This window comes from Lacerta agilis, chromosome 11 (genome assembly GCF_009819535.1).
Source record: "Lacerta agilis isolate rLacAgi1 chromosome 11, rLacAgi1.pri, whole genome shotgun sequence".
NCBI lineage: Eukaryota > Metazoa > Chordata > Lepidosauria > Squamata > Lacertidae > Lacerta > Lacerta agilis.
The window spans coordinates 53406984-53421421 of NC_046322.1; the positions used below are offsets into that span (position 1 = coordinate 53406984).

The following is a 14438-nucleotide window of genomic DNA, read 5'->3' on the forward strand; positions in this document are numbered from 1 at the left end:
ATGCTGTTTGATTATTGAAAGTTTTATTATTATTTTATCTAAAAACCCGATCCCCTTGTCTTGCGTTTTTGTAATGGTATTATCATTTGATGATGAAATTATCACCTTGTAATGGTATTATCTTATGCTGTTATGGTTTAATTTTGTACCGTTTTGTTTTGTTTTATACATGGGCAAAAAGCCGAAATAAAATATCTATCTATGTGTATTTATAGCCAGTCCTCTGTATCATTATATGCACGCTATCCTTTGTTCTACTGTATTCCTTGCTTTGGCGGGTGGGAGAACTGCAGAGAATATTATCTTGTAGTTAACTTAAAAGCACCATATGAATGTTATTTTTTCCTTCTCCTCTCTCTTTCCAAAATAGATAATATATCTGAGGGAATCTCCAGAAAACATATACAGGCATTTAGTGTCCGAAAATGTGACATATCTTCCTTTCAGGTAAATGAAAGCATGTATTAAAACCGCCCATCCTTTAAAAAATATTCATTTTACCCTTTCTTGGCAGGTTCTTAAAAATAATAATAAACCAGATAGAGGAGCCCCATGCAATTTGCTATGGCATGGCAAAATGTCCCAAGAAAACAATTTTTAAACACTGCTGTTTAGTTAATGATCCATAAAATACAGTTTTGTGTTTGCACCAGCTGAACACTTCTCGTATGATAGATTGGAGTGCTCTACATGTAGACACACACAGTGCAGTCCTAGTCATGTCAAGTAAGCTGCACTGAATTCAGCAAGGCTCCCCCCCATAAGTGTTTATTGAATTGTAGCCGCAGGCTTCAAGTTTGATGGGGGGCCAAGCTAGCTACCTACTTAAGTGGCTAGTGGATTTTGCCCCCATGACAACAGAGCTTCCAAGTGCAGCAATTTATTTTTCCACCTGTGGCTGACTAGTGCCTAGCGTAGCAAATGAATCCAGTTCTGAGAATTCAACACACATGCAGGGCAGATCACTGCAGAAAATGAATCGAGCAGTTGGGACTTAACTTTGCACATGATGCTCCCCACACGCATTGACCTAAGTACTCCTCTCATCTCATCATGGTTGTCAGTGTGAGCCTCGGTGAAGCATGCAGCATCTGCTGGCCAGAGAGCTCTCAAGAAAGGGACAGGTTGGCCATGGGCAGCAAGGATGGGCAGGCTCCAGTTGGTGGAGTGAGCCAGTCTGTTGACCCAAGAGAGCAGGGCAACCAGCCACAACAAGGTCCTTCCTTGCCACGTCACTGCTCCACTGGTGTGGCTTAGGAAACCAATGCCCATACATTGAGACCATTTAGCTTTTGCTGGAAAAGCTGCAATTGTATGCCACAAAACTAGGGAACAGTTCAAGTGTCCTTTTGACACGTATTTATCTCCTTGCTGTTAACTAATAGAAATCACTAGATTGTGTTGTGTTGTGTCAGGAAGCCTAAAAAAAATTCCTTGGGAAAGTTGGCCAACGTTGAGTTCACACTTGTGTGCCTTGCAGGGATGCTGCATTTGGTACCTGCAGTTTTCATCTGACGCTGCTCGACTGCTTTCAGGCGGTAAATAAGGTTAGTAAAATAAATTCCATGTGTGATCTGGAACCCTGTACTTTGATCAGAACCGTACGGGATTCTGGACAGTTTGAAATCTGAAAGATTAGTCTTCCGAAAGATTGGATAATTAAGGAGAGGGGGAAATAAGCCAAACCAAAATTGTGGTTTGGATCCATAGTGAGATCAGACTGCACTTCCGTGTTTGTAAGACACCTCCCACCCTCCAAATTCTATCAAACCCCCCCCCTTCTTGCAGCCTCTCATTCCAAACGATGCATCATTCTAGAGGGTCCTCTGACCCTCAGGAGTGGCCTTTCACTGGTCAGTAAGCCAGCTGTTGTCTATTTTTATTAGCTTTGTGGTGACCCATGGTTTTAAATACAGTGGTACCCCGGGTTATGTACGCAGTCCAGTTCGGGTCACGGTATGTAACGCGGGCGGGCGTATCACGAACACACGGGGGGGGGGACCCAGAAGAAGTGCGATTTGAGCGCTTCTGCGCATCCGGGGGTCGCGCGTGCTCTGGAAACACTTCCGGGTTGCGGGCGTTCGCAACACGGTGTGTGCGTAACCCAGGGTACCACTGTAAGTAAATTGAACTGGAGTGACTGGATTTGGGGGAGGCTGCAATGAGGAGGAGGGGGAGGAAGAAGAAGAAGAAGAAGAAGAAGAAGAAGAAGAAGAAGAAGAAGAAGAAGAAGAAGAAGAAGAAGATAGTGTTGGAAAAGTTCCAATGTGTGATCAGGAGTGACTGCATGGGTAGTAGTAATAATAACACTCACTTAGCAATTTCTGAGTGCTTCGCATGTATCATTTACATAAGTAAAGTTTTAGTTCAGACAATGTAGATAATACGGAATGGTAAAAGAGACAGACTAAAAGTGATCATTTATGGTCCATTCTACAAGGCTTCTGTTGTTGTTTTTAAAGTTACTCTCTTGCAAATTTTAGGCTTTGCGGTATGGCTTCCTTGATTTCAATTCATTTGATGTAGATGAATATGAGCACTATGAGGTAAGCATCATTCTGTTTACTGATGTCTACTTATAATTACTGCTGAGACTGTCTTTGCTTAAAATTGGCATGCATTACTTATAGCTCTTGATTTTTTCTGTTTTCAAGATAGTCTATATCTAAGTATGTGGAGTCAAGGAAAGTAAGGTAAATAACAAAAAGATGTTTCAATACACTTAAGGCTGTCGCATGACAGTGTGAGAGCATGTGGTCTATAATCCCAGATGAAATCAGAATTACACATTCTTATTCTGCAAAACCTTACATCAGCATTCCTCGTCATCCTCACTATGTTCACCGAAGCAAATGTGACTAATGTCAGGGGTGTTTTAGGGATGAAGTAAACAATTCTTCTGTTTTCTTAACAGAGGGCTGAAAATGGAGACTTTAACTGGATAATACCAAAAAAATTCATTGCCTTCAGTGGACCACACTCAAGAAGTAAAATTGAAAATGGTATGTTTAAAAGATAGAGGCACTTGCGGCGGAAACAATATATTATTTTGTTACTTATTGCGTTACCAACTATAGCAGGCACGTCCAACTCCCAAGAGACTGTGATCTACTCCCAGTATAAAAAACCAGCAGTGATCTATCAGTTGTCATTGGAGGGAGGAAGAACTTATTTTAGGGGACAAAGGCCATAGTTGTCGAGCTTTTTTGGGGGGAGGGAGGCTAACCTCCCCCCAAAGTTACAGGGAACCAGACAGAGGGCCTTCTCGGTAGTGGCACCCGCCCTGTGGAACACCCTCCCACCAGATGTCAAAGAAAAAAACAACTACCAGACTTTTAGGAGACATCTGAAGGCAGTCCTGTTTAGGGAGGCTTTTAATGTTTAATAGATTATTGCATTTTAATGTTCTGTTGGAAGCCGCCCAGAGTGGCTGGGGAAACCCAGCCAGATGGGCGGGGTATAAATAAATTATTATTATTATTATTATTATTATTATTATTATTATTATTACTACTACTACTACTACTACTACTACTAACTAACCATTAACTAGGACACTTAACAAGTGCACAAAACAATGAAGCCAACTAACGTCGGCAGCATACTAGAAACGATCGCCCTTTTGAAGCTACGTAGGGACGGGGCAGGGGTGCAAACATTCATTATACGTTGCTTTAAATCCCGCGATTGATAAGGATCCCGGGACCGACTGCGATCTTCCTGGGATCTACCTGTCGATCGCAGTCGACCAGTTGGTCATCACTGAACTATAGAAATCAGCATTTGAAAACAGGCTGGGTTGATAGGTTTTGGTGGGGTATTCTGGGTGGCTTGCTTGATATTTTGTTCTACCCTGCCGTAAAGGTTCATTGGTTCCTTTCTTCCAGGTTACCCACACCATGCCCCCGAGGCCTATTTTCCCTACTTCAGAAGACATAATGTTACCACTGTAATCCGTCTAAACAAGAGAGTGTATGATGCAAGGAGATTTAAAGAGGCTGGCTTTGAGCATTACGAGCTCTTCTTTGCTGATGGAAGTATACCTAATGATGCCATCATCAGAACATTCCTAAGTATTTGTGAAAATGCCGAAGGTGCTATAGCAGTTCATTGCAAAGGTACAGGAATCATGAGTTAAAGTAATTGACGCTAACTTTTTGGAATAGCATTCACAGCATGCATTATTAACCATCACTTAGTTCAGCCATTATACAGCTTTTTTTTTTTAAGCAATTTGAGCAAAACCACACCAGTTTCTCTTAAAATTAATTTGTACTGCAAGGATTCTGACATTTCTGTCATTAGAATGTTGGAAGTCTGTTTTTTCTTCCATCTCATCCCTAACTGCTGTGGCCTCTTGCTAGGTTACTACTTCCAACTTCAATGTGGAATCTTGCTAATCATACATAGTCTTTGTTCAGTCGTTCAGGTCGTGTCCGACTCTTGTGACCCCATGGACCAGAGCACACCAGGCACTCCTGTCTTCCACTGCCTCCCGCAGTTTGGCCAAACTCATGCTAGTCGCTTCGAGAACACTGTCCAACCACCTCGTCCTCTGTCGTCCGCTTCTCCTTGTGCCCTCCATCTTTCCCAACATCAGGGTCTTTTCCAGGGAGTCTTCTCTTCTCATGAGGTGGCCAAAGTACTGGAGCCTCAACTTCAGGATCTGTCCTTCCAGTGAGCACTCAGGGCTGATTTCTTTAAGGATGGATAAGTTTGATCTTTTTGCAGTCCATGGGACTCTCAAGAGTCTCCTCCAGCACCATAGTTTAGTTAGAGACTAAGAAATGGAAGCAGTAAGCCTCTAAACATCCTGCTTTCGGCCTGTGTTCCAGTGGATTGCACTAAACTGTAACAAGCACAAATGTGAAATAAATAAGTTACCTGCATAAATGTGTAGTAAATAAAGAGCATCCCAGCCAGGCCACCTACAGGTAACCCTCATCATAAGTCACCCAAGAGGTAGTGATAACTTACAAAAGTTTTTTTATGGGAGAAAAGTGACAATGTGCAGCTCAAGCGTTTGGAAGTAATAATAAAGGTGAACATCCTTACAGAATAACATATGGATATATTTCAGTTTGCTTTTTTGTATATTACAAATCTGGGTATCAAAAACTTTTGAAAGATCCCTTCCAGAACAAACTTTTGACTGCCACCTTATGTCCAGGTATGCATTTGGTGCAGTTTAGCAAGTTTTCATTACGAATACAGTGTGTTGAATCCAAACAGGTTGGGGAGCACTTCTTGAACGGGGTGAGCTGTGAGCAACTTGGGGTTAGGAGGGAGCAGAGTTGTTGAAAATTGTGTAGCGCCCCCCCCATTTCCCCAGAGGGCCACAGGTGGCTCAGCTCAGGAGCATCCCCTAACCATTCAAAGAGATTGATGAAAGCTGAGGAGCTTCATTCAAGCTTGGATCTGCTCAAGCATTTGCTGTTTAAATTTGTTTATAAAATACATCAACAGGGCACTCTGAGCTGACCACAGAGGATACTGTCAGTTACAGAAAAGGAACTAGAATAGGAACATAGGTAACTGCCTCATAGCAGGTCTGACTATTGGTGCATCTAGCCCAGGGCTGTCTGCTCTGACTGGCAGCGGCTCTCCAGAGGCAGACAAACGGCAACCTCATCATCTGCATCCCGATGGATCCTATTAACTGGAAATGCTGGGGACTTTACCAGGGACCTTTTGCATGCAGAGCATGTGATGTATGACTGAGCTATATAGTGTGTGCCCCCCCCGACACCCACCCACCCACCCACCCACACCAAATACATGTCCTGATGTGCTTGGTGTTCCTTTTTGTGAAGGCCTGGTCTAAGAAATGTAGGGCCCAAGCAATTGTGGTTTGCAGAGGGAGCATAAAACCATGATAAAGCCTGAATGAGGATCTGCTTGCAAAAGCCAGAAAAAAGAACGAGCTTATTTGTGTTCCACGCAGCTGGACTTGGCAGAACTGGCACACTTATAGCCTGTTACATTATGAAGCATTACAGGATGACTGCTGCTGAAGCTATTGCCTGGATTAGAATCTGCAGACCTGGCTCTGTGATTGGAGCACAGCAGCACTTCCTGTTGGAGTAAGTAATCCTTTAAACCCATTCTTTCCCCCCCCACACACACACACACCAAAGATTGAATCAGTGCTGAAACTATTTAATTATTTGCATGCTGTGGCCAGGACCTGGCCTCACACAAATTGGTAATGACCATTCTGCCTTCTGATATATTAAATACAGGTTAAAGGAGGTTAGGACCGTAAAACAGCAGTTACCCACATAGGGAGCAGCGATTGGCTGTGTGCCTTCTGAAGACACTGGTAATTCTGACTGCTGGCTTGGTCTGCTCCTTGCTGCTTTACACGTAAATCGGAAACCGCAGTATAAGCAGCCTGCAATCACCGGCATCTGGTTAGAGCTGTGGTGCCTTTGACTTGCCTTCCCATCAGTAGCACACCTTCCAACACTATGAAGCCCAAATCAGGGATGCTGTCTTTCCAGACACCATCTTCCCACTTTTTATTGTGAGAGCACACCAGCCAATTTGGTTGCTGTGGTCTCATGTGATTTTGTGCTGCAGGCCTCCCCCCCCCCAAAAAAAGCTTTCTTTAGGCACAGCGCCCTAAAATCCATGTTATGGGGCACCATGTGAGATTGTGCCCCCCCCCAAGTGCAGAGAAAAGGAGGAGGAATTGGGGAAAAAATAACCTCATTTTCCAATTACTGGAAACAGCTGCTAGGTCAAAATAATTTTGCAAATGGAAGGGCATAGTTGAATGCAATGCGATAAATATTTTACATGACTATATTGAGAACCATTTTGTACCACATTAGAGGATGGCACACCTGCTACCGGACTCTGCTTAACCTATGAATTTGGATTTATAAATGTAGTCAAAAATTGATTCTGGTAATTTCTACTGTATTTTCTCTCTGTAACAGGAAACAGTCAGAACTTTGGTTGGAAGGTGATATTCTCCGTGCAAAGCTAAGGAAGACAGCAAAATACACTGTTACAAAAATTCTTTCAGGAGTAGATGACATTTCAATTAATGATTCCAAAAGTCAGATTGGCAGCAGTAAAGATTCTGAACTGGTAATCACCCGAATGTCGTGCTGTTGTAAATCTTAGCAGGAAAAGAGGCGAAAAGGACACCAAGAACTCAGGCCAAAATAACAGGTCTCTTGTAGGTTTAATTCCAATACAAATGAAATGAAAACGCCAGGACAAGGCCTTGTTTTGGTATTCTTCCTCAGCTAGAAAATTAAGAGACCCTATGTTAATTATCATATCCAAAGTCTGAAGTTGTCAACAGATTTAGTCATCTACAGATTTACAAACACATATATGAAATATACAAAGAAATGTACAGGGAAAGTTAATATTACCTACTAGTGTCTTAAGAGTTTTCAGGTCAAAGTGTACCAATTATTTCGAGTTGAGTGACTCAAATGCGTTTGTGGAATTTAAGAGAAAGATAAGGTGTGGTCTGCTAAAGAATTAAAGTGGCAGTGGTACAGTTTGAGATTACAAAAAGAGTTATAACAATCTACTGAGAGAATTTAAAGCAACAGTGATACAGTTGGTCTTAAAGTTACAGTATAAATTAGAGCTAATTATAGAAAGGAAGCAAAGTCCTGATGGTTGTTCAGACCCCGGAGAGAAATCATATTGAAAAGATGGATAAATTTGGTTTCTTGTTGCAAGAGAAGTCTATCAGAGTTCTTGCGATGGAAACGATCTAGGGGCAGCTTCCATATAACGAAGAATAAGAAATCATCTTCTGTGTGTTTTTGTATTACAAACCTCAAGGAATTAAACCTACAAGAGACTTGTTATTTTGGCCTGAGTCCTTAGTGTCCTTTTCCTCCTCTTTTCCTGCATTATTCTACCAAGAACTCCGAATTCCCTCTGTTGTAATCTTAGGGCATTGCTAAATGTGGGTATAATGAAGCAAAGTGTTGGATTCTTTTCGTATGCCCTTCCGTATTCCTATTCCTAAAAAGCATCCTAAGAGTAGGGAAAATGTGTGACGAATGAGCAAGATTGAAAGGACATAATTTAGATATTCTTTTCTGAGTAGCAGAAGAGAGATACACAAGTTTCTGTTGCTGAGGAGAGGGGGTTCCTCCTGTGGGTTTTTACACCCGTGTTAACAAGAAAATAAACAGATACGCACCAAAATGATGAAGAATTGTTTTTTATGAAATCTTTTGCTACTTTAGGTGAAAAGTTCATTAGTTCACTGGTGGTCTGGTATGCATCAGGTTTTATGCATCAGCATCAAGACTTTGTAGTATACTATAAATTATTCCAATGATTTACCATTTATTTACAGTACAGTGATGATGAAGAAGAAATGCACTCCGTTACGCAAGGAGATAAGCTTCGTGCCCTGAAAAGTAAACGGCAGTCGAAAGCAAACTCAGTTCCGCTAACGTAAGTTAACTTTATTTTGCATCTGCAAATGCAAAAGCCTCTTTCTTAAAGACTGACTTCCTCAGTATGTTTTTAGGTACTCTAAAAGTTGCACACAATTAATTCATTGCCACTCGCTGTCGCCTTGATGTCCAAATCTTCTCATTCCCTTACCATCAGTAAATTCTCCTCTCCGCCACTGTGAGTTTCACATCTCCTAACATATCAGGCTCATTGGCTAAATCACAAAACACTTACTAAACCGAACATTACATCAATGCCTAAAAGCTTCTTTGTTTCAGTGTATTTTTTAAAACAAAACTGCTACAAAACAAGGCCCTTCCAAGATTGGTTTTCCTGCCCATAACTTAGAAGTTTCTTGATTTTTGCCTTTAGGCAAACTGCTGCTGGATCAGGTCCCTGTGTTTGTGTGTGTGAATGTGAAGGCTTTTGGCCAAAAGAAGTTCCTTTGCATGTGCATTATGGTTAGAAAAAAAGCATATCGGGTAAAAAGTATGCAATACTTTTAAAATATAATTTTAATGTAGAAAAGCAGCACATCTCCCTCTCTCTCTCTCTCTCTCTGTTTTGTTTGAAGTGTGTATGTATGTTTTGATGCTGGTGTTGCTGTTAGATCAGGCAGGCCAAATATTAGTCAAGCAGATGTAGCCTAATTGATGGATGCTCCCACAGAGAGCATTTAATACCGGTGCGCTATATTATGAGCAAGGTTTTGTGTCTCTGTGTTTTTAAGGGCGGAGATTGCACTCAGGTCCTGCTTTTTAGCTTCCCATAAGTACCTGGTTGCCACTGTGAGAACAGGATGCTAGACTGAATGGACCATCGGCCTGTTCCAGCAGGCTCTTAAATTGTATTCTTAAATGGCATTTGGACAAACCTATCCAAATAGTTAATTTGCAGCTAAGGCAGAGTTTGCGGGGGGTGTGGGGCAGTTAGGTGAAAAGTGATTTGCAGAATCCTTCTTAGATTTACCCTGTAAATCAAAGGAAGGTTAAAATAATCTCCCTAGAAATACAGCATGGCCTTTGAACAGGGAAGGGATTCCCCCCCCCAATAGCACCAAAGAACACGGATAGAGCTATTTTCTTTTTTTCAACTGCGACTGGCTAAAATGTACCACTCATTTCTTTTTTTAAAAAAAAAAGTTCTTGATTTTCCCGTTTGATTTCATATCCATCTCTTCCTTCCCACCCTCACTCCCTTTTTAGATGTCTCCTAGCTATGCTGGTCTCTGTCCTGAGTAGCATTGTCATCTGGTGGATTGTGTGTGGCTCCCTTCTTCCCAACCTCCTATTCTGTCTAGATGGGTTAAGAACCTAGGTCCACCAGGACCTCCCTTGACAGAGTCATAGTGTAAGTGTGTCCCTATTACATTCTTTACAGAAGTTCACCTTCTGGCCTCTTTCATAAATGCATGCACCAAGCTTTTACAGCCTTCTTCTTTTTTCCTACCCCACCCCCCTTTTTTTTGGCAAGGCTTCATGGAACCTGGGCTACTTGCTTTTACAAGAAAAACTGATTGTGATTTTGTGTGCTTTAGAATTGCCCTTCGAAAACTTGCAGACATTTGCAGGATGGATGGTGTTTTTTTCTTGTCTGGTGTTTCCTCCTATCGGCATATGATGAAAGGTCGTTTGGGGTTTCTCCATCTCCTAGTTCTGGACTAGTTTGAATAGCTACCTTGCCTCAGTAATCTGTGCTGGATTTCGATTCTCAGATTATTATGGATTTGAAAAGATGCTTTGTCAGTGCAGTATAGGTCAGACACTGAAACTTGCAATCCTATGCGTGCTTCCCTGTGAACAAAGCCGCATAGGATTGTGCTGTAAAAGGGATGTAACAGGACAAAGCTATTTTCTGGATTGCGGGTATTCTGGATTTTTTTGCATATAAAAGTCTTAAATCCCACCTTTCTGTCTGATTTAGGGTGGAAATGTAGAATAGTTTATGAAAAAGGAAATTTTGTGGTGTCTTGGATTGTACTGGGCCGATTTAAGGAACGAGGCCTTTCGCCCCCTAGTGATACTTTGGAATATTTCACATTTTCCTATATCTTTAACAAGAAGGTTTTGTGTTGAGCAGCTTGTGCTTCATTGCGACTTTCAGTCCTTAACTCTGCTCACCCTTACTAGCTTAATCGGTTATATGCTCCAATTTAAACCTACAGAAATGAGGCACAGATGATTTCCTTAACTTTATAAATATAGAATCATAGAATTGTACAGCTGGAAGTGATTCCCAGAGCAATCTAGTCCAACCCCCTGCAATGCAGGGAATAAAGAGAAAGAGCTGGATGTCATTCATATTGCTGGAACCTTGCTCCAAAACCCTTGATCCTAGCAGTTTCATACAGGTGCTTTATAGCTGCTGACCATTGTCTTGCTTTCTGTTATTTCTGGAAAGTAGCATATCCTGCATTTTCAATTTTAAAAATGCAGTAAATCACTGTATACACATCAGCCTTAGTGTGCTTAGAATAGCTTGCATTTTATTAACTCCTGGAGACTTGAGACACATTTCTTGTCTCGCAGTAGAAGCAATGAGCTATGCATTGCAACCAGTGAAATGAATTGGTGGATGCAGCTGCAAGTCACAAAGTGAAAGAGGCAATGACAGTGAGGGATTAAACTGTCTCTTCCCTTTGCAGCTGCCACTACAGTTGCAGTCTTGCAGAACCTGTCACTTACCTGAAAGGCACCCACTTACAAAATGTGGGGGGAGAGGGAGTGGTCACTGCTGTAGGAGAGGGATTTAGCATCTTAATGGAGCAATCCTTTGTCTCTGGGAGTGCTGTTATGATGGAGATGGAGGTGGACCATTGAGGAGACACTTAGATCTCCACTGGCATAGACCTTCCACCAGTGATGTTGGGTGGAGGAGGTAAGAAAGGGGGCTGATCGGGGCTGACTATGGATACCCCAGAACCATAGGCCCTTTGTTTCCCTCACATGCCCACAGAATCACTGAAACAATGCCTGTCATTCCCTCCTATTTCAGCCCCTGGCAGGGGGATGAAATCTGTTGTCCCCCACCTCCTGCTCTGGCTACTGTGAAATAGCCGAGGAGTGGATCTGTCTATCATTGTACCAGCTGATCACTCTTTCCCCCCTCCCCAATTCTGGTGTAAAGGTAAGTTAGGATTGCTCTGTTAATTGTCCTCTCGGTGACCGGTTCATACCACTTGTGGAGGAAAATGTGTTTTTTTTTAATAGCTGACCTGAATTTTTACTGTCCTTTTAAAGTTTTCGGGAATGCCTTTTCCTATATCTAAAGTGGCTAAGAATAGAATAAATAGAAATAAACTGAAAGCATATCAATAATACAAGCCCTATTTTTTATTTTATTTTATTTTTTAAAAATAAGAATAAAGAAATCCATAGTCACCTAGCCATTGCCCCTCCTGGAAAGTTTCACTGAACAGAAATATTATTGCAGCCCACTTAATCGCTGACAGGAACAGAGTGGGACAAATTCTTATATAGTATCGGAGCTGAATCTTGCTTCGTGAAGAGATGGGATTTATTTGTTTAAATTTGTATACTGCCCTTCATCCGAAGATCTCAGGGTGGCTCACAGCCTAAAAATACCAAATGAAAACACAAAATACATAATAAAAAACAAGAACACAAAAAAGAGCAAACCAATAACCCCCCCCCTTCCCAAAAACACATTTAAAAGGACATAAAATCGGCCAAAGGCTTGGTAGAAGAGAACCCCTGGTGCCCTTAGAGGTATAATGAAGGTGCCAGACGACCCTCCCTGGGGAAAGCATTCCACAAACTGGGAGCCACTGCAGAAAAGGCCCCTTCTCGTGTTGCCACCCCCTGGACCTCTCGTGGAGGAGGCACATGAAGAGTGGCCTCAGATGATGATTGCAGGGTCCAGGGTGGTTCAAATAGGGAGAGCTGGTCCTTGAAGCATTGTGGTCCTGAGTCGTTTTAAGGCTTTGTAGGTCAAAACCAGTACTTTGAATCGGCCCTGGAAACTAATTGCCAGCCAATGCTGTCAGGCCAGGATTGGCGTAATGTGCTCGAACCGTCTTGCCCCGGTGAGCAGCCCGGATGCCAAATTCTGCGCCAGCTGAAGTTTCCAAACCATCCTGAGAAGCAGCCCTACATACAACACATTGCAGTAATCCAACCTGGAGATAACCAGAACATAGACAAGAGAAGTTAGGTCATCCCTGTTCAGATAGAGGAGCAGCTGGGTCAACAGCCAAAACTGATGGAAGGCACTCCGCACCCCTGAGGAGCCGCCTGAGCCTCCAGCGAAAGCAAAGGATCCAGAAGTACCCCCAAGCTATGCACCCGCTCCTTCAGAGGGAGTGTACAGTGGTACCTCGTGTTGCAAACCGCCCCCCTTACGAATTCTTCGGGTTACGCACTCCACTAACCCGGAAGCAGATGCCCCCTGTTGTGAACTTTGCCCCAGGATGCAAGTGGAAATCGCACTCTGGCAGCACGGCAGCAGGGCCGTCTTAAAGGGATCGGCCGCCCTGGCGCAACGATCCCTCGGCGCCCCTGGTGGGCCGCCTCTCCGCTCACCTCCCTCCCGCGCTGGCTGCCCCTCGGGAGGGGGGTTGGGCGAGCGGGGGATGAGGGGTGTGGCGCTGCAAGCCGGCCACCCTCCGGAGCCCCAGCTGGAGCGCTGGGAAGGGCGCGCAAAGCCCCGCGCCGCTCCAGCGCCACGCCCCTCATCCCCCGAGGGGCGGCCAGTGCGGGAGGGAGGTGGGCGAGCGGGGGATGATGGGCGTGGCGCTGGAGCAGCACGGGGCTTTGCGCGCCCTTCCCAGCGCTCCAGCTGGGGCTCCGGAGGGCAGCCGGCTTGCAGCTTGCCCGCCGGCGCGCGGGTGCCTGCCTTGCCCGCCCGCGGGGGCAGGTTGGGGAGGGGGCGCCCGGTATGCCGGCAGGTTCGCGGGGGCACCCCTGGGGGGCCTGGCACCCTGGTGCACCGCACCACCCAGCCCCTATGACGAGACGGCCCTGAGCGGCAGGCACCATTAACGAAAGCGCGCCTCATGTTATGAGCGGTTTTCAGTTACGAACGGACCTCCGGAATGGATTAAGTTCGCAACCAGAGGTACCACTGTAATTCCATCAAGAGCAGGCATCCACTAGGGAGCTGCCCACTAACCAAGCCTTGTTCTTACCTGGATTGAGCTGCAGTCCATGACCGAGGCAAGACAGTGGTCCTGTGCACCCACTGCCTCACCTACAGATGTAAAGGAGAAATAGTGTTGTGTGTCATCAGCACATTGCTGACAACGAACTCTGAATAATAACCTCGCTCAGCGGTTTCATGTAGATGTTAAATAGCATAGAGGATAAATTTGAACCTTGAGGAACTCTACATTGAGGGCTCCCCAGGGCCAAAGAGTACTCCCCAAGCATCACCCCCTGGAAATGATTATCCAAGATGCTATGTGAGCATGCACCAGCTAGGAGGGGAAGGGATGCAGTTGGGTAATGTATGCTGATGAAATCTCTCCAGTAATAACTGGGTAGTGAAGTGGAGGAATTTAAGGAGAAGTTTGTTCCTGCTTCACCGCCTATGGAAAGCATGAAAACAAAACAACGACATTAGGAGAACAGGATAGCAGCAAAGCAGAAATTATATTGTTTTTTTTTAAAAGTGTTGGTTCACATAACTTTTTGAAAACTAAAGAGTTCATTTGCAAATCCTGAGCCCCAGTGTAGGGATTCACAGATGGTTTTTCAGTGTGTATAAAAGCCAATTTCTTTGGTTAGAAACTCCTGTGGTCAAGCTTAGGCAATCATTTCTTTTTATATTTAGATATTTCATAGTATCAGCTCATATGTTGGATTGTGTGGTCACCTGTGCCTTGTCTAAGACATTCAGGAGTAATGCAGAGATGTTTGTATGGTAGGATCTTGCTCCTCCATAAAGGCACTTTTGTTGCGAAAGAAAGAATAAGAAAGAAAGAAAGCCCTTTGCTTCTCTGTTTTGGAAGTAAAAACTTGAGCCCAAAATGGTTG

The 14438-nt window shown here is 43.7% G+C and overlaps 1 protein-coding gene across 7 annotated transcripts in view; it reads left to right on the forward strand.

The window, feature by feature from the left end:
• The window catches only part of CDC14B (cell division cycle 14B), a 49245-nt gene that overhangs the window by 28469 nt on the left and 6338 nt on the right, over positions 1-14438 (forward strand). For 6 of the 7 annotated variants that reach the window (XR_004427547.1, XM_033163907.1, XM_033163908.1 and 3 more), the window contains exons 5-12: positions 371-447; positions 1481-1547; positions 2484-2546; positions 2915-3002; positions 3888-4118; positions 5945-6083; positions 6945-7098; positions 8342-8442. Coding sequence is in view for 6 of the 7 variants with exons in the window: in XM_033163907.1 (XP_033019798.1) it covers positions 371-447; positions 1481-1547; positions 2484-2546; positions 2915-3002; positions 3888-4118; positions 5945-6083; positions 6945-7098; positions 8342-8442 (920 nt within the window). In the remaining variant the exon portion in view is untranslated. Of the gene's footprint in view, positions 1-370; positions 448-1480; positions 1548-2483; positions 2547-2914; positions 3003-3887; positions 4119-5944; positions 6084-6944; positions 7099-8341; positions 8443-9650; positions 9796-14438 lie in introns of all 7 variants that reach the window. The other variant, XM_033163913.1, reaches the window with a different exon arrangement.